Source organism: Apodemus sylvaticus, chromosome 1, assembly GCF_947179515.1.
Source record: "Apodemus sylvaticus chromosome 1, mApoSyl1.1, whole genome shotgun sequence".
Taxonomy (NCBI): domain Eukaryota; kingdom Metazoa; phylum Chordata; class Mammalia; order Rodentia; family Muridae; genus Apodemus; species Apodemus sylvaticus.
The window spans coordinates 79,524,007-79,547,441 of NC_067472.1; the positions used below are offsets into that span (position 1 = coordinate 79,524,007).

General features: G+C 54.7%; 1 protein-coding gene across 6 annotated transcripts; it reads right to left on the reverse strand.

Moving 5' to 3' along the window:
- Positions 1–842: 842 nt before the first annotated feature.
- On the reverse strand, positions 843–22,918 carry Sbk1 (SH3 domain binding kinase 1). Of its 6 annotated transcripts, none has more exons than XM_052199651.1 (6): positions 22,285–22,918; positions 20,814–21,132; positions 19,323–19,420; positions 5,791–6,023; positions 4,627–4,829; positions 843–4,048 (listed from the first exon to the last, which is right to left on the reverse strand). In XM_052199651.1, exons 2-6 carry the CDS (start codon positions 20,814–20,816, stop codon positions 3,230–3,232), a joined length of 1,356 nt encoding a protein of 451 aa, XP_052055611.1. In that variant the 5' UTR covers positions 20,817–21,132; positions 22,285–22,918; the 3' UTR covers positions 843–3,229. The 6 variants fall into 6 exon arrangements, with proteins under 6 accessions (XP_052055611.1, XP_052055621.1, XP_052055631.1 ...); XM_052199661.1 differs by having other exon boundaries at positions 19,319–19,420; XM_052199671.1 differs by lacking the exon at positions 20,814–21,132 and having other exon boundaries at positions 19,319–19,420.
- Between the last annotated feature and the right edge of the window lie 517 nt (positions 22,919–23,435).

A 23,435-nucleotide genomic window follows, 5' to 3' on the forward strand; every position in this document is an offset into this window, starting at 1 on the left:
TCTCTGGCTTGTCTGTCTATCCAGAGCCTCCCTGGGCATCTCAAAGCCTGGTGAGCTCAGTCCTGTGCCTTCCCAAGCCCTGGCCGTCTGTGAATGGCATGCTTGTAGTGACAATTTTGGAATTTTGGTTTCTCTAAAATCAGAGAAATATAAGGGTGTGTTTTCTTTTGCATTCCAGGTGTGGGATGTGGGCTGCTTCAGACTGTCCACAGCAGCTGACTATGATTTCCTCGTGCTCTAGCTGGGGTGTGATTCTGCCAGCTGCAGATAGTTTCTGCAATTGTGTGATAGCTGGACTTCTTTTCAGAGGGTCCATAAACACTAGGGCCCTGAGAGGCGGGGTGGTTGGTGATCTTTCAGGGAGGGTTGGTTGCAATTTGTTAGTAGTGATGGTCAAAGAAGAAACAAAAATTAGATTCAGGGATCTCCCTCTCCCCTTTATCCTTTATCTAGCGATGGGGGTGAAACCAGAAGGACAAAAGGTGGGAAAAGGAACCTATAGAGCTGCAAAGCTACACACGTCTGTCACTAGACGGTTGCTGCCGTACACTTTCATAGCCACTGGCATGTATACCAAAGGTGCTCACTAAATACTGCCAAGACAGTGGCCAGGAGCTTTCTATTTCGTCCAGGCTGCACGAGCCCAAGCTGAAGCTGAATTCCGAGCCAGGACAAGGCTCTCTGCCCCTCCCACAGAAAATTCAGGAAGCATACTCCCCCTTCAGCTCTGGCCTGGGTCCACTTGAGGCCTGATAGGCCAAGAGGCCTGGACACTGCAGATGCTACCTCAGAGTGTGCCATGAATGAAGATGTGTCCCCTCCCACCCTGCGGCTGAAACAAACATTTTTCTAAATTTTTATTTTATAGCAATTGTCATAGTTAGAGAAGTAAATAACACATTTAAAAACCTCCTCAGGGCCAAAGGAAGCCAGAGTATTTACAAATACATGGGGTAGGAGAGGCAAGACAGGGGTGTGAGGCTCTACAGCTTGAGAACAACCCAGGCTCTGCCCCAGACTTGGACACTGAGGCCAGCCACCAAGACTGTCCTGTGGGCTCAGGAAAAGTCACACAGCCAGCCATAGGGCTCTCTACTCACAGAACCTGGTGGGAGACCTCTGGTTAACCTGAGGCCTCACTTCCCATCCAGGGAGCTCCCCTATACCCCAAAAGCCAGCTCAAAGGGGCCCCTGGGAAGCACCAAAGGACAGGGGGCAGTGTGAGGGACATCCAGGCTGGGACAGGTGTAAATAGATGATTTGGCCTGCCCTGGGGTGAAACAGAGATGCACACATATGTGTGCGTACGTGAACAAACTGTACTTCACAGAAAAATTGCAAAGGGGAGGTTCCTCTGTGGTTTATCTTCTAAGCCTCCATGTCTATTGTGTTACTAATTTTTTGCTATTATTATTTGTTTCTTCAACAGTGACAAACTGAGGTAAACATCTGTAACCAACACCTCTCCTAAGGGGCAAAGGGTCCCAACCCAACCGATAGAGACAGTACCAGCGGTGGCAGGAGCAGAGGCTGACCCAGTCTGAGTCCTGTTCCAGGTCAGGCTGGTTGCTGCCTCTCAACAGTGGGGCTGGACTACGTACCTAAAGTCTCTTCTGAGGACTACCATCCTAGATACTACAAGGGAGAAGCCTCCCACACAGATCTCAACAGAGAGGGTGCTTATGGGATGCGGGATGTCTACTGTGGAATCTCGCTTCCTTGTTATTGCAGATCAGGGTGGAGAGGCCTAAGGCAAGAGGAGAAGTAGCGGCTGGGAAGGAGGGCTTGGTGGCCCCAGGGGGTCAGGGCAGTGATGGGGGCCTTCTGAGACTCGGCTCTTGGCAGGAGGAGGGGTTTGCTACTTACCTGGCATATGTGGGCCCTGTGTCCACTAGGGAAGTGGTGGCACCCCAGGAGAGTGGGACCGGGCCCTGGAGCAACCACAGTTTGTAAACTGGACTCAGGCAGGGCAGGGAGACCTATAGCCCTTTGTGGTGGGAGGAAGGGTGTGTGTGAAGGTGGGGGCTCCAGGCTGAGGGGTGGTTGGTACCCCCTGTAGCCAGCCAGCCAGCCCCAAGATGGAACCTCCTTGAGTGACCCGGAACTTTTTGGAGGGACCCTAGGAGAGGCAACCCCGGCTGGCCAGGTGGGTGGTGCCAGGCGGAAGGCACAGCCTCCCTGTGCTGAGGTTATTGCAGGGGTTCCTTAAGCCTCTTGTGCAGGGGTCCCAAAGGAGAGCTGGGGCAGGGTGACTTCCTCCTGTTTCACTGCCTAAGAACCTGCGCCAACAGCAGGCATCTCCTGGGATTCCCTGAGGAGTGTGGTAAAACAGAGGCCTGGCTCTGGGCAGCTGCCCGGTGAGGTGTCTGGACACTCAAGTCAGCAGACACACGTCACACTCCCTCCTCACTTCAGTGATGTCCTGTCACAGCCGTGATGTGCTCCGCTCCTGAAGGTACTGGCCTAGAACCGAGGCCAACATGTGACGCCAGCCAACAGAACCCCAGGAGTAAGTGGCGCAGTTGTTTTCCCTGCTTGTGGAGTGCTGGGGGAAGGAGCGGCTGGGCCATGCATGTACCCCTCACCTAGGGACGCAGGGGTGCCGAGCCTCCTGCTCCCCAGCCATCTGCTCCCCTACTCCCAGGAGGGGGACACACTGGAGCTCTGTTCCCAAAAGCCTCACGGCTGCAGTTAATAGCTCTCCCTCCTGGGTTCAAAGTCCCCATCAGCAGGAGGAAGTGAGGGCTATCACTAGATATTCAGGTCTATTCCTGCACACAACTTTTGCTACATAAGGGGCTTGGCCTCTTCCTCTGACCTTCTGGACACCACTGTTATGAACCCAGTGCCTGTCCCTAGCCAGTTTCTAAGGATCTCACGCCCATATCTGCCCAACACCAAAGCCCCCTTTCTGTGCCCAGGTCTGGATGGAATATTACTTAGGGTTATCTGCCAAGGGGTATGAAGCGCCAGGAGTATTCAGGTTCCAGAGCTCAGAGTCTGGCCCACAAGCTCCCAGCCTTTGTCAGGGGCCTCAGCTCCTTTAGGCTGAGGCCGGCCATACGCATGGTCATTTACTAGCTATGTCACCAGCCCACCACCAACCCTGGTGTCTGGGCCTCCTAGTCTACGCTACTCCTTCCCACTGCCGCACAGCGCAGCGGCTGCTCCTTGTCCCCAGTACGGGTTAGAGCGCGCGGCTTCCCTGCAGCAGCTGAGCTGCAGCGGCTCAGACGCAGATCTCGATGGCTGTGGCCAGCACCACCTGCCCTTTGCTCTTGTCCGCACGGCCGTCGGTCCTGCCCGGGGGTGCGGGCGGGGCCAGACCAGCCTCAGGCACGGGTACTGGAACTGGCACTGGTACCACGGGCCCTACGCTGGGTGGGGAAGGCCGCGAGCCACTGCCACTCTCGGTGAGCACAGTGCGCTTGAGTGGCCCGGGAGCCTCAAGGCGCAGGGACCCCGGCAGGCGGTCCCCAGTCGGCTTGCGTGCACGGTGCGAAGGCCGCCGCCGCAGCTCGGATGTGAGCTCATGCTTGAGAAAGCGAAAGACCTCCTTGGCCGGCCCACGGCGCTCAGGCTCCAGCGCCAGAAGTCGCTGGAACATGCGCAGCGCTGGCTCGGTAAAGCGGCGCCACTGTGATGGCAGCCCGGGCAGGCGACCCCGCTGCCAGCGCACGAACTCCTCGAAGAAGGCATCCGCACCCGAGGCAGCCTCCCACGGGAAGTTGCCAGTGAGCACACAGAAGATGAGCACGCCGAATGCCCACACATCCACGCCCGTGTCCACCGCGAAGCCATCAGCGCGGCCAGCCTGGCACACCTCCGGCGCTGTGTAGGGTATAGTGCCGCTCACGCGCTTCACACGGCAGCCCACGCGCCGCGTCATGCCGAAGTCAGCCAGCTTCACACGGCGGCACTCACGGTCAAACAGCAGCACATTCTCGGGCTTGATGTCGCGGTGCACCAGCTGCCTGCTGTGCATGAAGTCCAGCGCCAGCCCCAGCTGCTGCACACAGCGCTTCACCGTGTCCTCCGGGAGCCCCACCTGTTGGGCACAGAGAGAGCTGCTCAGAAGTAGCCAGGACCGCCTGCCCTCCCCCAATTCCTTCTTTCAGACCCTGTCACCTGCCCACTTCGAGGCCACAACTCTCCTGCTGTCCTCTGAACCTGCTTGTCCTCCTCCCAACCCAGTAGGATACCTGCCTGTTCCTCTGCTCCGTGGCTTCTGTCCTCGAACTTTACCCAAGTGGAAAGATCCCAATCAAGCACTAGGATCCTCCCCCATTTGCTCCAGAGACACATCTGTGGCCTCAATGCTTGTTCATTTGCATGTTTATTATTTGCAGTGCTGAGGAGTCAACCTGAGCTCATATGTATGCTACACAAACACTACCACTAAGCTACACTTCCGGTGTTTCTGAGATAGGGTCTCACTACTCAGCCCAAGAAGGTATAGAACCCACGATCTTCCTGCCTCTGCCTCACTTCCCACGTGGTGGGATTACAGGCATGCACTACCATACCCAGCCTACTGGTTGATCAACCAGTCCAAGTCCTTCCAGGATTTCACACTCTGGCAGCCCCAAAGCCCATCTGCCCTCTCTGTGCCACTCTCTGAAGTACCTGAGGAGGGATGATGTCAAACAGGTCCCCCGCAGGTGCATACTCCTGGGCAAAGACGTAGCACTCTTCAGTCTCGAAGACCACGTCGAAGACCTTGATGATGAAGGGGCTAGACGACAGGCTGTTGGTGATGCTCACCTCACGCAGGAAGTTCTTCAGCTTTGTCTTACTCTTATTCACAAATTTCAGGGCCATTTTAGTGCCTGGCAGGGCCACAACAACAACAACAGTGAGACCCTCTCTCAGATGCATGCCCACATCTGGCTGTACAACCTGTCCCTGCAATAAGGCTAGTGGCCGTAGTCAGCATGATGTCCTCATGCACAGATGGAAAACTGACCCAGTAAAAAGAGGAGACTTGTCTAGGTCCAGCAAGGGGAGCGGGGCTGACATCCGTCTTCTACCTCACAGCCCTTGGTTGAAAATAGCAGGAAGGCTTACTGCCTCTACCTGAGCTATTTCCCTGACATCCAGTCTGTTCATCTGTCATAGTTATCTCCCTAGCTAGAACACGACTCCCAAGCATAGGGCCCTGCCTTGCACCAGTGTCTCCAGGATTCAACACACAACAGGCTCATCCCATGCTTGCCAATGGGTGACTAAGAGAACCCCCATGAGGAACTAGCCCCCAGAGCTGGGCAGGCTTGTGCACCCTACCAGGCTCACAGCTACACAACCGCAACAATGCTACACATCACAGGCCCCACCTCTTTCCTAAATAAGAAACAGCTTCCATGCCCAGGGTCACACGGAAAGCACTAAGGCGTACCCATGCAAGTGTCCCTCCTGCAGCCTTAGTTCTCTGTCCTAGAGACTCCTCCTGCCTGGCTTAACTTCAGGGGCTGTGTCCTTACTGGAGAAACATGTCCAGCCCAACCTCACAGGGCCAACTCCCCATACCCTCTAAATAAGGTGTCCTGCCCCCATAAACCTGTCCTCCCCTCTGTCCAGCTCCTCTACGTCAGATGTCACCAATGTTCTTCAAGTGCCACTTTCAGCAGTATCTTGTCCCTGGGCTCATCTGTCTCAAAGGCACCAGATGGCCCCAAAGTAACCTAGCAATGGTCTAGGCACTTTGCCAATTCCTTCTGCTCTGCCCCCTTGCTGGCCCTCTGTTCAGGCATGTCCCTGACCTTAATACCCTGTCACCCTACCAACACTCACCTGTGCCCTTGTAAGCCACCAGATCCACCTTCCCGTAGGTCCCCTTGCCCAGCTCCCGCACAAGCTCGTAGTGCTTGGTAACGTCGCTGGCAGCCAGCGTGCGTAGGGTCAGCGCTTGCATGTCTTCTGTGAGGAGGGGCACACCTGCACCTGGTACAGGGGCGGCCCCCGGCCCACAGCAAGGCAGGGAGTGGAGCGGTTCAGGCTCAGGGCAGCCCACGCTCATCTTCTCCCTGTTGTGGGGTACGGCATGATGAGTGACAAGGCCCCTCGCCATCTTCCTCCCACCCATCCCCAGCACCTAGGAGATTCCCGGCTGGGCCACTGAGGATGCTAAGCACCATTAATCTTGATACCATCCCTGAAGTTTCTTCAGATAGTCACTGTCCCTCATTAGCACTGTGTGTCACAGACCCATTTGTCTCACACTAGCCCACACAGTATCCAGCAAGCACACAGGTTTATGCCACAAAACAGTAGCCACACATATGTTCCCATTCACAAGTTCTGGGTTTCTGTTGTGGGCGGTGCTGGGGGAGGGGCATCAAACCTATAGTTTTGCTTAGCATGTGCTTAGCATGCGCTCTGTCACTAACCTATAGCCCTAGCCTTAGTCACAAATAATGATGAAGCACCTGTTGTTTGCCAGGTGACATCAGAGCCTTTGGGGACCCAGCACTGTACAAACACATGAGAATCCTTGCCCTCGAGGGTTACGCATCAGAGAGATGGACAATCAACACGATGATCATACAAACAGCATTTCACAGGGAGAGGCAGAGTGGGCTCAAGATCCTGGGCTGGGGCCAATAAATGATGGCCTCTGCCACATCAAATACCTCAGCCACCCCATCTCACCCCACACAGGCGAGAGAGAGCCAGTGTGGCCACACAGTAACAACACACGCAGCCATGACCAATGGCTCCCCTGGGGAAAACACAATCCCCTCTGGTACATACAATAGCTATGGTCCTGGGACCTGTCCCACAGAAGTCCTGCCTGTCCTCTACAGTCCCAGCCTGAGCCCCTTTATGTTCACAGCAGGGATGATCTTCATGCACACACCCCTCACGGCTACTGTGTTTCCATATAGACCACCACCCTCTGCCCTTCAAGGATGGCGAGTGGGGTACGGCACCACCCCAGCTGAAGTCCAAGGCTGAGCGGGGACTGACTGTGATGGTCAAAGCCAATGCCCACCGTGGGGCTCTCACTTCTGCTTTCCACCTCACACTTTGCTTCATTTTTCTGTGGCTTTACTGGGGTTTGCTTGGTAAATGATAAACTACATATTTAAGGCATGGTTTGATGAGTTTAACACATAAATATTCATGAATCCATCATTGCAATCAACATGATGAGCTTATCCGTCATCCCAAGAGTTTCCTTTTGTCCCAATGTAAGCCTGCTCTGTCTCCATCCCTATCTTCCAGGCAGCCATCCAGAACCTTCTCTTAGCTCTGTGTGTGTGTGTGTGTGCGCGCGCGCTGGGCAGGTGTGCTCTTGTGCATAAGTGTTATCAGCCAGAAGTCGGCACTCAGCCCGCCCTCTTGTCAGCTGCTTCTCATGCACCTCCCTTAAGCCTCTCACCCCAGTCCCCCTGCCCACTTCACAGTTATACCGAGTCCTCTGCTCCATCTGAAATGAGGCATGACCTGTAGGCTTGTAAGCTCAGGCTGGGTTTGAACACCAAATGCCACTTATTAGTCGGACAGCCTTGGGCAGGTCGCATGTGTGCCCACTTCCTCATCTATCAAGAGATTTAACAGAACTATTTCCCATGAGCCACTGCGAGGTTTAACTTGGCACGAGGCACTTGGTACACAGTAAGTGCTCTGTAGGTGTGTGCCATGCCAAGTCCGCAGTCACAGCTCCAGACAGGCTCCGCCACAGCCATGACCAGGTTCCATGAAGTGAGTAGGTAAGAGTCGCTCCTTGGTTTCAGGGCTGCTAGGACACCCATGCTTATTTGCGCATTTCCATGCAGCTGGAAGCGGGGGTAGTAACCCCTACTACCCCCATGAGCCCTGGCCAGCCACGCCCTTCCAGGTCAAGCCCTTTCCCCTGCCTTCCCTTCCTTTTAGGCAGCACGACCCAGCCTCCCACTTCACACAGAGAGGAGGAACATCAGGAGGGAACTTCCTGGCCTCCCACCAGCCATAGGCGGAGTTCCATCTGTGCCATCCTCAGCAATGGCTGAGGCGAGAGGCCCCCTCCCTGCACCGGCTCCCACCTCTTCCACTTCCCCAGGCTCCTGTTCTCTCCATTCACGAACCTGCTCTGTTCCTAGACCCTGTTCTCTCAGAACCGTGCCGCCCCCAGCTGCAGCCTTTTCTGAGCTTTATTTTGACTCTAGACCACAGCATCACCTGGGAGTCTAGTCTGCGGCACGGCTATGTTTTTATAACCCTAGAGGATGGTGGGAAACCCAGTCCGGCTTCCCCTTTCTCTATGTGACTGGGCTCTGTTGCCAGTTTCCACAGTCCTACCCAGTTCTAGGCTACAATTCTGCCACAGTCACGATTAGGGTATATTGGGGAACTAGGGAGGGGAGTCTCTCTCATCTTCAGGGACCATGAGTTCTGTCAAATGTCCACCACCTACCTGGTGAGGAAGACAAGTTAGCTAGCTTCATCTCAAAAGGAAAGGGAAACCAATTTTGAAGGTGTCCCCAGGCCATTGTCGCTAACCTTCCAAGGACAGTGTGGGTTTCTTGAGGGTTTCTGATGAATAGACAGCCCTCTTCATCTGGAGTCTTCCTTAACCCCCAGGGAGATGCTGGGCTGCTGTCGGACCCATCTGGTATATGTACACTCCTGGAGACAGAGACGGACGGATGGCCTCTGACACTATTCCCCCACTAAGAGCATCAGCTCTGCTGGGTCACCTCAGATGGTTTCTGTGTCGACTGGGACTTTGACTGGCAGCTGTAGGAGGCTTTATTCCTTCCAAGTGCTTGACCCTGGGCCTTAGAACTGCCTCTAGGCAGTCAAGCCAATGCACTGCCTCTGCAAACTTTAGAAGCTGCTAGACCGGCCACTGTTCCTAAGCACCCTCTACTTTCTACTTCCTGTTCCCCCGCCTGACCTCTCAAGTGCCACTGTCCTTGGGTCCCTCTCTATGAACCTCTGCTGCCCCAGCAGGTGCAGATCCCTGGCACTGAAGAGCTTACATCTGTGCCTCTCCTGCTGACCAGGTCGGGGAAGATGTCTCAGCTGTGCCTACCTGTCAACAAGCCAGTAGCTCCTGAGGGCAGAGGCCAGATCAGATCCCAACCCACGCTGTACTGCAGCCTAAATTTACTGGGTAAGTTTTGGGGCCTCCCAGCCCTCCCCTTCCTGCAGTCATGTTCTCACAAGGTGTCAGCAGGAGGCAGTGACTGGATCCACATGTCTGTCCCATGCGGCTGTGTCACCCTCAGGTACACACTGCCTCTGACCCAGTTACCAAGCGGATCTTAGCAGCACAGTGGGGAGGTACAGAGATGGCAAGAGCCTGGAACAGTCTGGGTCTGGATCCTTCTGTGAACCACGTTAGCTGAGTGGCCTACGGCCAGGCCATGGCCTCAGTTTACACATTCACACACTAAACAAAAACACCTCAACCATGCCTACTGCAGCCAACCCGTCGTGAGGACTCCACAATTCTTCTGAACGCTATGGAATAGTACTGTTAGTCCTCAATGAAAGGGAGCACAGAGACCAAGCGGCTTACCCACAGAAGCACAGCTAACTCTGGAACTGGATCTAAACTCCAGCCTTTAAATCAGTTCTTTCCCAAGACAAGTGTTGGGAACAATACACCCAGATCCTGCAGTCGCTGGGTGGAGCCTCTGCCAAGGATACCCATGTCATCCTCACAGCGATGCCACGTGGCTCCTGCTATGTGACAACTTGAAACTGGGTGACGCACGGCCTGTCTAGCCCCCGAGTGGTTGGAGGGACAGAGACATGTCTGACATTACGGGATTACTGTCCTCCAGGTGCTGACACACACCCTTTGAATACACTCAGCTATAGACTGTGCCTCTGAACTCCCAGCCACCAGGAAAACAGAGGTCTCTGTTGACCTGTTTCCTCCCTGCTGGTGCTCAGCAGGGTATTCTGCCCCACTCTGGGTGATTGAAGCCCCAAGAGACCCTTTGGGTGGAGTCCTTCCAGGGTGTGTCTCTGCTGGCTTTGATACCCATCTGTGTAGTGATCTGGAACTTTTCCCCGCCCACCAGGGAGATGTTGGGCTGCTGTCCTGACCATCTGATGTGTACACTCCAGGAGACAGAGTCGGACATCCTAGTGCGCAGGCATGGCAGTCCTGGCTCTGCCACATGCTGGAGCACCACCAAAATGGGGGAGGGTTTCCCAAGCAAGAAGCAAGACTGAACCGCCTACCACTTCCTGTTGGCAGGCAGCCTAGGTTGGGTGCCACCCAGTGATGCTACACCCAGCACAGAACCCAGCTCACAGAGCTTCGGAACTCTCCTACCTCACCATAAGCAGAGACAAACACACACAAGCCATAAGCGTATGCACACACAGACATCAAACATGCACACAGACGTGCAAACATGCAGGCACATGCAGCAGCACCACCTTGGCAACATTTTCCTTGCTAAGTCCTCACGAGAACCCTGAGGGGAGGGCAAGAAGCTGCCAGTGCTTTACAGAAGCAGCCTACCTGTGCTGTGACTTACACACCCATGAACACGTTAACGATTGCAGTGAGTGTGCAAACCGGACAGCCACTGTCACTATCGAATGAGGCTCTCTGTCCTACAGATAACAGCAGTGGCTCACGAGTGTGGTCACTTGGCTGTGGCTGTGGCGGCCAGCCAGCTGCTATCAGTCTCCTCTTCTACATCACAAAGTCACAATCGTCAGCTTCCTTCACGTGGCCATGTGGCTGGCTCCCCCCACACCGGGATGTGAACACAGTGACGTGTTACTGCCAGCTCAGGACTTTTTCCAACTGCAGAAGCCTTCTGGATGCTGACTCGAGCAAAGGACAGCCAAACCCTCAAATGTGACAGGGCCCCTCCTAGATGTCCCCCGAGGAGGGGTGAAGATTACCCACCCTGTATTGTTCTGTGAATTTCTACTGTGTTCCACCCCTGAACCATGGCTTGTCACAACAACTACTGCTATTCTCAGGAAGGGCTATGCAGTCAGTAGACAGAACGATGTTTTGCACCTGCCTGGAACATGGCCAGACTCCCAAGAATGGTGACAGAGATCAAGGACAAAAATGCAATCGCAGGAGTGGGTGGAGGGTGACCCATCTGCAGAGAGGAGGGCTTGCCTCATCCTGTCAGTGGGAGAATGGTGTCACTGTATTTATTGAGCACTCTGGGTGTTCTAAGCATGGTGGGCTAGACTTAAGTAAAGTAACAATCACAGCACGTGGTGTTGGCTACACTCTCACTTTACAGAAATACCCTTCAAGTCCAACAGCGAAACCTAATTGCCTTTTTTGTGTCCTGCATAGCCCATGCTGGCCTCAAACTCTTGTTCCTCCTACCTCAGCTTTCTGGGTACTGGGATTCCAGGCCTGGGCCACCACACTCAGTTCTGTCATTTAACGGTATTGACATCCTGCCAGATGTTAGGGCACATACCTTTAATCCCAGCACTTGAGAGGCAGAGGAGGAGGAGAGGCCTGGGCAGAGCAGGTGAGACGGCTCAGTGGGTAAAGGTGCGTACAGAGCAAGTCAGGTGACCTGAGTGTGATGCCCACAGGCACTTTAAGATAGGCGAGAACTGACTTCACAAAGTTGTCCTCTGACCCTCACGTGCACACTAAGCATGTGTATGCCCACCACAAACGTACCATAGACACACGCACCACATACACAAAAACACTAAAAAGTATGATTTCAAGAAGATAGACCTTGGAAACTACTCCAAGGCTCGGTTCTTTTTAAAGGCTCATCCTAGTCTTTCTGTTTCCTTCCCACCTTCTACCATGGGATGCCCTTGGCCTTGATGCCCTGCCCTCTAGAAGTGAGAATTGCATCTGCTCATTATAAACCACCCAGTTAGAGGCCCGTGGTGGCAGAAGCACCAAGCAAACCGAGGCAGCTGCTGGGCGCACAAGGACGCAGAGCTGGCACTTGGCAGAGCTGGACCCAGACCTGGAGCCCCTGTCCTGTGGGGCTCTGCAAGGCAAACGCGGTACAGAGCAAAGCATCCCCCATCGCTGGGGGTGCAACGAGGCTAAAGCCTACCTGTGGGGCTGGCGGGCTGTGAGAGGTGAGGCGGGACTAGGCCTTCCCTTTTGGTTTTTCTTGCCCTGACTAAGTGGACCAGGCTGGCCCGGAACCTGTGATCCGCTTCCCTCTGACTTCTAAGGGCTGGCATTACAGGAGCAAGCCACAATGCCTGGCTCCAGCTGAGCCTTCCTGATCCTTACACTAGAGTCCCAAGATTCTTTGTCCTATGTCCAGGTCCCCTCCCTCAGGCCCTGTCCCACGCAAGGGCAAACCCCAGGGGTGTCGTAACACAAGCCTGGCTTCTCTGGCTATGACTACCCACCCTCCCTGTGAGGGGACAGCTGTGTGGTAGAATGTCAGAACTGAGTGGGGGCAGCCCAGTGACCTCTGCCCCTTCCATCAGTGACAGGCAGGTGCTCTTCAGATGCATTCTCCTGACCCTCCACACGCCAGCCTTCCTCGTGCTACCTCCCTCAGAAGTCGGTAGACCGACCCCATCAGATGCACCGTTTCTCTCTGTCTGCACTTCTTTCAGTCACACACAGATAACGGCCCGTGGCACTTATTACAAGTCTGCCACTGCGCTGTGCCCCACACCCCGCCAAAACCAGACTGAAAGTCAGACCTGACTCACTTTTTGTCTTGCTCACATAGCTGCAATGGAGTTTGGATCACTGGATTGTTATTTGAGCCAGGGTCTTGCCAGGGTGGCACTCAATTCTCCATCCTCCTGCCCCTGCCTCCTGAGGGCAAGGACTCCAGGTGTGCAGCAGCACATCTGGCCTGCAGTGCGGCTGAGGCTCCTTGGACAGCCATGTTCTGTTGCCCTGCCTGGCATTGCCCCCCCCCCCTTCTGTGGGTAGCAGTCCTGCCCTGCTCTCTACACTGCCATCAGGGACAAGCCCAACTCACTCAGGGACCCATTGTTCCATCTGCCTCAAGATGGACATGTGCCCAATGGTGACCCACTGCAGTCAAGCCCTGGGACGTCTGCTGGAGCCGTGGAGAAGCAGCTCACTCTCTGGTGTGACACTAAGCCAGAGGACACAGGGCTACAGCTGTTGGAAGCTGGCCAGCCACATCGACAGGGAAACCTGCCTGACAGGGAAGCAGTAGAGATGTGCTGACGAGGCATGCTTAAGGCCAGTTATACTCCTGGACATTTGTTTCGTGAATCAATGGGATGTCTGTTCTGGCTTAATTAAGCCAGCTGATGAGTTTATGTAACTCTCAAGCTAGACTCCAGACGAGTGTACCTAAAACCCACCGAGAAAGCCGCAAACTCCCTGAAAGCCAGCCCCGGCCTTAATCATCTTGCTATTCCCAGCCCTGAGCCAGGGGGTGACAAATGCCGGTGAATAATTCCTTACGTGTTTGGAAGTTGTAACTTTTTATATCTTGGCTTTCCTGAATATGACCCTGCAGGCACACAGTTATTTTTCTAGCACCACGTGAAGGACTGTAGTTTGGCCCTATTCTGCAGACAGAAAGACTGATGGCCAGTCACAGGCCAGTGGCAGGCCGTGGCAGGAGCCGAGATGTCTTTGGGAGTGAAGCGCTATCGCCCTCTGACAGCCCCAAGTCCAGGTGGCATGAGAGAAGCAGTTGTGAGGAGCACTGGTCACTGTGGACAGGCTGGAGATACCAACAGAGACATCGATGAGCTGTCTCCCAAGGATCCGTCAAATCCTTCCACTGCCTCACAGTGCGCAGAATATTACTGTCTCCGAGTTACAAATGAAGAAACTCAGGCACAGGCACTGTTTTCTGTCCGTGTTTAATGCTGGGGATAGAGCCCAGGCAAGTGTTCACCCCCAGCCTTCTTTATTCTAAAACAAGAGTCGCCCAGGCTGTCCTCCATCCTGCCTCAGCCTCCCCAGTTGCTGGGATAAGTATATACCACCAGGCCTAGCTTGGCAGTATCCTTATAGCAAAATCACCCATCCAGGTAGTAGTGGAACCAGGTTATCATCGTCCAGGCTTAACCACTGCTCTACTACCTCTCAAGTGAAGTAGTAAAAATTACCAGTTATTTTGCCATTTAATCTCTGTGGCAACTCCTTTTTCACAGAGCAGGACGCTGAGGCTCGGAGGAACCTGCCCACGGTCACAGGGCCCATCGGCCTCAGGGCCAGGACTGAATCCTTAGCTTCTTGGCCTGTGTATCATCTCTTTTACTTTTAGCCTTCAGCTCTGGGCCCAGGTCTCCCTCCAAACCGTGTTCAGCACCACAGGTCTGGACAGCACCCAAGAAGCTTCTCTAAAGGGCCTACTTGGGGAAGAGTAGCCAGCGGGGCAGCAGGAGGGAGGGGGAGGAGAACTGCAGACACTTCAGTGTTCATGCTATTGCTATAAAAAAAAAAAAGTAAGTGGCCTTGCACAGAAGCAATTTGACACTCAGTAGACTTGACTGTATCTGTACGTAACTCCTAGAAACAGGCATGTATGTGGGGTTTGGAATTTTTGCAGAGAGCTCTGGACCATGTGGCTATGCTGATGGACCTTGCTAAAGAAGTCTGCCTCAGGAAGAACACAGAAGCAGTCACCAGGTACCCTGCCCTCTGGGCTCCAGGTCACCGGATACAGTCACAGTTAGTACGCTACTTTGACAAGGGGGAAAATAAGAACAGGGCTTTCATTTGCATGTACTTATATTAAGTAACTCCAGAACCCACGCAGTAGTGATGGTATTCGACCTTGACCCAAACTGGCTTGCAACTTCTAATTCTTCTGTCTCACCCTCCGGAGTAACTAGGACTGTGGGTGTGTGCCCCTGGGCCAGGCTACTGTCTAGACACGGCATCCAGAGTCACCCCCTTCTCCACTCCCTCCTAGCCCATCCCACGCCAGTCTTTCCACTGGCCTTGTCCCCCCCCCCCCCCCAGTCCGTGACTCGCTGCTCTGCCCCATCCCCACCCATTTCCCTGCTGTTCCCTTGCTGTTCCCAAGCAGTCCTATCCCAGCCTGGAGCTGTTCCTTCTGCCTGAACAGCTCTTCCCCTCAATGCCCACATGCATCTTTCGTCAGTGTTCCGCTCGGGTGACACCTTCCAAACTAGGGCCGCGTCCCACCTTCCCTTCCTCCACCCCTTGCTCTATTTCTCCCCAGTAGAACGTAGCACCTGTGAATGCATTACATAATTTACTGACTGTGATGACATCTATTCACTGTGTCTTTCTCCCACTCAACTGAAGCACCCAGAGGGCAGGGATTTTATGGTCTGGTCTTGCTCACTGTGGGGTCCCCAGGAGCTGGCATGGCACCTGGCACAAAGCAGGTGCTTAGTAAATTTCTGTTGACTGAACAACTGAATCTCTTGGGGAGGTGGGGACTGAGCAAGGAGGAAAGGAAGGATAAAACTTTACCAGGCTCGACCCTGCATGGTCTGGGGAGCAGAAGGGACAGCTGTCTGAGGCCAGGGAACAGGTGCTATTAGAGGAGGCAAATGAAAACCCTGCCTCACTGCCCTCAGCACGAGAACCCCATCTCTAGGGATTCTACACCCTACAAGCCTGTGCTTGGCAGGATCCCCTCTGCCCAGGACAGGCATCCAACTCTGGTGATAATGTGCTCCTGAATGGCCTCCCTCAGGGCTGTCCCTACCCTTGACACTGGCTTGCCGAGGACCACAGTCTGTCTGCACCTGGACCCTCCAGCTCACTGCCAGGAATATCATCACAGCATAGGTCTGTTCCTACATCCAATACTTGAGGGCTGGGCGTCCTAGGACACAGGGGAATCTAGATAAGCCCCCTCTTTTGTTTTAACTTTTGAATCAGGGTCTTGCTAGTGAATAGCCCAAGCTGACCTCAAACTCAAAATCTTCTTGACCCTTCCTCAGTGTTGTGTATACAGACACACAGCCACCATGCCTAGGTTGCCCCAGTCCCTTGGCAATCATGCATAACCCATTGAGTACTATATCCTGGTCCAAAAAGCAAAAGGAAGAAGAGGCTATTCAATGTCTCCCCCTTCAGGGTGCAAATCCTGCCACTGTGCAACGTGACCTTGGGTAGGTTGGGCCCCTGCAGATGCCTCAGCTTGGTCATCAGCAAGGCAGAGCTAAGAATGCCACTGAGCACAATGGGCTACAGTGAAGACCAAAAAGGCATTTCTTACATGCCTGGCATGAAGCAGATACTTAGGAAAAATTAGCCAGATGGAGAGACCTGAGGTCTAGTTCTCCCACTGACTGTGCAGGCAAATCTGCCCTTCTATTCCACACACAGAGGCCATCTTTCTGTTGCTAAATCTTACTCTTAAGCCAGCTACAGTCAGAAATAGTCTGTGATCATCAGGCTCATCCTCCTCATTTGCCAGATCTATAGAGTGGAGACTCAGGAGTGTTCCTGGGTCAAGCTATGACATTTAACCTTCCCCACTGTCCTTGCCACCAGGGCCATCTAGAGACCTCTGTGCTGTAAGACTCAGGACTGACTTAGAACCTCCCTCCCTCTCTCTCTTCTACCCGGCAGTCTATCCCTTCTCTAGGCAAAGCCTTGGCAGCCATTTAAGTTGGTGACTGTTACCAAACAGGTTGTCTAGCCTCTCTGGCCCTGTGGAAGGTGGGAGCCCCAAGTCTTGAGGGGTAGGGTCCTCAAAGAGGGCCATGAGCAGGCCCAGGGTTTGTCAAGGCCTCCAAAACTCAAGACCTGGATGATGCAGACAAACTAGCACTCAGGACTTGGAATAGAGTGGTTGATGGGCCAGTGCCTTTAGCTAGGTTGTTCCCAGTGAACAAATGGTGACTGCTAGAGAGATAGCTGGCTGAGCAGAGGCTCTCTCCCCAGTCCCAGATCTCTGAGCTAGAGGGACAAACAAGCCTGCAGCCAATGTCACATCTACACCAAGGCTCAGGTGCTCACTACCAGTCCTTGCCAGTCCTTGCACAGCAGGTCCTATGCAAGTTGTTTGTCCTCTGAGACTCGATTTCTCCCAGTTAGATAGGCGTAAGAGCTAAAGACATGGCTCAGAGCACCCATCTGACACGCCCTGGGCTCCAACAGGAGAGGAAATGGGTTTAAAATGCTTCAAGTTCATGTAGTGCTTACAGAAGCCTCCATTCACGAGCCACTTCAAACTGCTTTAGAAAAACTGACTCACTTAACCCTCCAATACCCTCGAGAGAAGCTATTTGTGTCTTTACAGCCAAGGAAACTGAGGCACAAATGAAAAGATTACGTGGTTCTATCCTGAGTCACACAGCTGATCTCGGCTTAGAGATGCTGTGTCTGATCCTAAAACATTTCAAAAGGATAGGTTGTGCACGGGTTCGTGCTCGGCACTGCCCCCATCTGAGAGTGGCTGGGAGTCCTGCGACCCAAGCTCGAGAGCTCGGACTGTGAAGCACAATGGCCAGGGCACTGATGCTGAAACATGTGAGGCAAGGCGCATGCCAGGGAACCGCCAGGGGAACCGCCAGCGAGCAAGGAAAAGGAGGAAGCTGCCAAGTATGTAGAACAGATCTGAGAAGGGCCGGAGCCTGGGGACCCTGAAGACACCACAGGAAGTGGCTTTCCTCTCAGCAGCCTGAAGTCCTGTAAAGTCCTTGTTCTACGAGGCTTGAGGCACAGCATGTGACCCTGACCTGGGCCCTGCCTTAGGAGACTCTGACGCAGCTGGGCTGCAGGCCCCTGGATCAGGCTGGCGCCCAGGTGAAGCCCCAGAGGACTTCAGATCCACCAAGCCTTGTGCTTTGGTATGAGATAAAAGTCACCAGAACCTTTCTTGAACCCCAGGACAGAGAGAGCCTTGGGGAAAGCCCTTCACATCAGAACCCCAATTTTTCCTTTTTTTTTTCCAGACAAGGTCTCACTTGAAGTTTTGACTGGCCTGGAGTTTACTATTAGACCAGGCTAGCCTCAAACTTAAGAGATCTGCCTGCCTCTGTCTCCTAAGTACAGGGATCAAAGGTGTGTGCCACTACACTAGGCCACAGACCCACTTCATCCCTAAAAGAGGAGCTGCCATCCCTTTCTGCCCAGGGCTTTGAGGACTGATATTAAGAGGCAAACCTTTGGGGTGCCGCAGGTGATATTCACAGTACTTTACAAACATCTATTTGGCCCTCTCAGCAGCCCCAGAAGACAAGCGTTACGATTCTTACAGAAGAGAGAGCTGGGGCAGAGGCGTTAGGGACCCTGCCCAAGGCCAGGCCCAGTGGGGAGAGTTGCATAAGCTCTTTGAGGTCATCCTCTCAGGTCTGACAAGCCAAAGAGGTTGTTCTATGATATCCAGTCCAGCCCTGCCCAGTCTCCCACCGGAAGCCCAGAAGCAGCAGCTGGTACATTCTGGTATATTCTAGCTGCAGAGAAGGAGTGCGAGCGAGCAAGGCTGAGGAAGTCACAGCAGGTCCCCTGACTGGGGTCAGCTCACCTGCATGTGGTAGCCCAGAGTGAAGGAAGACCTAGAATGCCTCTAGACATGGCTGAAGCCTGCCTGACTGGCTCACGGCTCGAGGACCCCTCGCCAGCACCACCACTGCCGGGAGTGCTGAGCACCCCTTCTGCAGTCAAAACACAGGCCCCCAAGAACTGACTAGTCCAAGGTCAGGTTAGTCACTGGATAGGCAGCCACGGCCAGTTCAACACAAACCCTCGGTGGACAGAGAGCCGGACTCAAACCCTGCAAACCCTGCCACGGACTCAATGCTGTGCTGACCTAGGGGTAAAATGAAAATCTGTCCAGAGCCTGACCCTGCAGACTGACAGTAGAAACTGTCCCACTGCCTCCTGAGCCCGATATCAATGACATGGCTTCCTAGTGGGAGGAGTTAGAAGCGTTGGGCAAATGACAGAAATGGGTGGCCACGAAGGGGACCTGGAACATCTACCATGGGACAGAAAGCCTCTGACTACCTCTGCTGTTATAAAGACCCTCTTCTGGAGAGAAGCAGCAGGTAAAAGGGGCCTTCCTCTCACGGACTTAACGCCACAGACCTGCTGCAGGTCCCCAAGACTGGACTAGGGTCCTCTTTCCTCCCCATTGTAGAGCTCGGCAGCCCTGCCAACGACCAGCTCCAGCAATGACTGCTCCCCCCACCCCAAGCCCTACATTCTCTAGAGCAGCTCCCAAAGGAAGCTCGGCCATCCCTTGCAGTGTCCCTTTAACGAGACTGAACAGTCTCTGGCCTAGGCTCCTTTCTGGCTTAGTTCATCCTACACAGTGTTAACCCCATTCTATAGATAAATAAACTGAGGCCCAAAGCAGTCAAGTGCATCCCAAACCTAGGGCGAGTCCAGAGCTGGTGCTCTCCACACGGCACTCTGCCATCTCTTCTGACCTCTGGTTCCAGCAGACCTTTGTCCAGGAAGATCGCGTACCTACCAAAGCCGAGGCCAGTGGTAGGGCCTGGTGCTGGCATCTGGCTCTGGTCCAGTTATTTGGCAACAGCCACCAGCTTCATGCTTGGGGAATGTCAGAAGCTGGGAAGGAACAAGGTTACTTTGTTTTGTTTGCTTGTCTGGAGATAGAACCTTGAATGCGGCGTGCATGACCACCATCTTCTACCCAAGGTTCAACCCAGGCCACCTGTTCAAAGCACAGAACTCAATCCTGGAAAGCCTGAGAACAGGAAGCTTGGAGAACCGCCACTTTCGTCCTCTCTGCACAGAGGAGTAAACTGAAGTCAATAGCAGCCATTCCCAAGCCCTCTGTCAGACTCCACCTAAGCCCTGGTCTACTACTCCTAGCAATGGCTATGCCTGTGCCTCTAGTGGTGTGTGTGTGTGTGTGTGTGTGTGTGTACGCGCTATGGGGAGGTATGTGGAATGTGGGGCCAGTCTGGGGAAGTCCTAGCTCCTCCCACTATTGACCCTAACAAGCCTGGGTGGGCACTCTGCTCGTCCTAAGCCAGCCTTAGTGGTGCCAGGGAGCACATGCTGGTAGACCAGGTATAGCCAGAGCTGAGCAATCATTTTTCCAGCTTCCACTCTACCTGACAAACCTGGAGGTCAGCAGCTAGGCTCTAAGTTCACACCAATAAAGAACAGGTCAGCAGTTCTTGGGACAACTGGTAGCCCGTGCCCTGTCCAAACAGCAGGGCCATCCTCTAGCTCTGGGCCTCCAGTTGCTGTATCCCCTGGTTTTTCAGGAAGATCTCCAAATTGACATCTGAATGTGAAATCTTCCAAGAATTTGTGAGCATCAGTAACAAATGCAGACATGTGAAATGCACTAATCTGCAAGCTGGAGCTCTGAGCTGACTCCTCCAAACGCTAAGATGTCAGGCTGCAGGGTCAACCATGCTGGTGTGGCCAGAACAGGACTGCCCCCATCTCCCAAAGCTGACCCTAGAAGTGCAGTCTCACAGCACAGGGAAACAGATGGCACTAAGTTGCCCATCCACCAACCACCTAGACTGGGCTCTCTACTATGTGCCAGTCTAAGCCAGAACAAAAACGGAGGTAGAGGTAGAAACGGCTGCCAAGTCGTCCTAGAGTAGGGCTCGGGGTCGGAGGGAATTTATATGATAAAGAACTAGAGCCATGGAGCTGAGCCAGGTATCGTGGGGGTGCTCAAGGCACAAATTAGGGCAGGCTGCAGAGAGCTGGGAGCTACTTTATTAGGGCTACTCAATGGGGAGCCGCTGCAGGTTAACAAGCAGAGAAAGTCTTCCTGCCAGTCCCCTTCTGGTCTCATAATGGTTCTTTCTGCTCACAGTCATTTTACTTCTGCTCTCCAGCCTCTGCTTCCGCTTTCTTGCCTGTGGAGCGTGTAACGAAGCCCTGGGCTCCAACCCACTGCACAAAATATACTTCCAAGGTGGCTAGGACACCCCTAAATGCTCCTGATAGTCTGGATTCAATCTCAACCCACCATGCTGGCTACAGAGTTTGTAGTTCACTCTCAGTCTCTCTGGGAAATGCCACAGGCTTGATCAAGGTCACTTCATCTTCAAGGCAACTGGCTTTCGCACATCCTCTCCTGGGGGTGGCTGCCTTGACTGTCCTTGAGTCTGCAGAAGGATCTGCAAGAGTGCTGACCCAGGCTCCATCCTCACTCATGGGACAAAGCCAGCAGCGGGGAAGAGTTCAGGTAGTGGTGATGGGGAGGCATCAGTCGCTCAAGTCCGCTATGGGGGATCAGGTGTCTCACGGCCAAGGGGCCAAGGGCTGGGCAGCTGGTCTGACGTGGTCTGGACAAACAGAACAGCCCAAGGATCTGTCAGGAAAAGATGAGAGGGAGCCCCAGACTCCAGGGCTGCAACTTCAGACACTGTAGAGGTTCTGATGAATGGATAAATACATGAACAAAGAAACTTCTACAGGGCTCTGTGTCCAGGGTCCTGCCTTCCCCAGCCTGTCTACCTGACTTTGCACCTGTCTGTGGAAGGCTGAGAAAACCTTCCTGCCCCTTCTTGGGGTACAACACTCCCAAGATCTTCCAGCTTCCCCTGGGTCCTGGAGTTTAGGACTTTGTTGAGGACCTCTTGATTGTAGATGCTTTGGAAAGCTTAAGCAAGAACCCAGACTCACTCCTGCATTGTAGAGGACACAGTGTCCCAGTCCTGGACTTGGCCCTAGGTGTCCCCAGGGTCAGGAAAAGGGAAGAGACTCAGGTTTGCTGTCCTTGGGGCTTAAAGGGACAGAAAGGTGCTCTGACCTGAAATGGCTTCTTCACTCAGGGGACCTCCCCTCCCCAAAAACTAGCTGTTCACTTTGAGAGAGCTTGTCCTCTCCCTGTTCTACAGGGAGCACAAAGAGGGACTGGGTAAGGAGTCTCACTGAGACCTGAGTTGGGGTATGGGAGTCCGAAAATTAGAGATTTCCACTCATTCTCTCAAGCACGCCCCTTCCCTGCCCTTTCAAACAAAGGCACACACCCAAAGCCCTAGCTGTCACCCAAAGCTGCAGAATACAGACACCTCTCACCTTTGGGTGCCCCAAATGTTCTCTCCTGGGGCGGAGGGGTCACTTAAGAACTCAGCTTGGCCTTTGGGAGAGAATATCTACATCTCTTTATTCTTCAAAGGACCTAAGGTCTAATGTTCCAGGCTCGCTATACAGGGGAGACTCTCCACCCTCTTCCCCCTCTCCAGAGCATCGCAACTACTCTCTCCCGGGGTCCGAAGCTGTGCCCAAATCTCAGGGTTGGGGTGGAAGGTGGGGGAAGGGAGAGGAGGAGGGGGCGGCTCCTCCAAGCGAGACACAAAGAGACGTCCTTCAGCCTCGGCTCCATGGCGACGCTGAGGAGGGGGAGCGCGCACTCTGGACTTCCTTCCCCACCTGCGGGACTCTGGGGACCTCGGTGTCACTCACCTGCCGCCCCTCACCTGGGTCCCACTTACCTGGGCTGGGGCCGCGGGGACGCCGCGGCAGGGGGCCTGGGCGCCGTGTCGATCTTCGTCTGCCCGGCCCGAGAGGGGCTCAGGGCACCACCACCACCATGAGCCGGGACGCTGAAGGCGTCGCAAGGGGCTTGGTCGCCCGGGTCCCGAGGCTTTGGGGTGCCCGTGGCTTCTCGTTAGCAAGAGGATCTCGCTGTCCTAGGTTTGGGGTCCCTGTGTACCGGAGCAGCGGGGATGGGGTGCCTAGCGCCCCAAGGCTGGGTCTTTCTGTGTCTTGAGGTGTACGGTTGTAGCAAGCAGATCTTGGAGGACCCGGGTTGGATCGGTCGCTGCGTCCCGGCAGCCGCGTGCGAGGATGGAGGTCACTGCTCAGCCGCTGGGGGGTTCGGGCGCCGCCGCTGCGAGCAGCCCGGCCCTGCGGGCTCCTGCCCTGGCCTGGCGCGGGCTGAGGCTGCGGCTCCGGCTTCGGCTCCCGCTCCGCCCGGCGCTCGGGCTCCAGCGCCGGCGCCCGCCCGGGCTGCGCTCCATCGCGGCCTCGCGGCTCCGCCTCCCGCCGGCGCGTACCTGCCCGCCCGCCGCTCCGCCCTCCGCCTCGCGCGCCGCCGCACGCGCCTTTGTCCGCCGTGCCGGGTACGCGCCCCGCGCACGCGCACTCCCACCGCGCCCTCCCGCGGGGCGCCGCGAGCCCTGGACCTCCCCTCTCTCTCTTTCCCCCCTTCCCTCCCTTCCCTCCCCCCCCCCCCCCCCCCCCCCCCGCCGCGGGAGACTTGCGATGCCCCGCCTGCTTTCCGGCCACGCCGGGTCCTAACGCCCGCCTTTCATTGGCACAAGCTTCTTTTCTAGGTCAGAGCCCAGGAGGGGGCCAGAACGAGGTTAGAGAGGGCTCGGGGGAGTCACAGAGGGTCACCTGGTCCAGCTGCTTGGTCCCCGTGGGGCCAGACTGTCCCAGACTATTCCAGCCTGTACTTGTGGGGCGGAGCCTGGATCTGTTTCAAAGAAGAAAAATAAATCCGAGCCCTTCTATTCAGAATGCACTCACTCATTCAACTACCGGTCCATCTGTTCACCCGCCTGTCTGCCCATTCATCCTTCCACCTATCCATTCGATTTCCATGGGACCTCAGAAAACTACCAGGCTACTTAAAGACCTG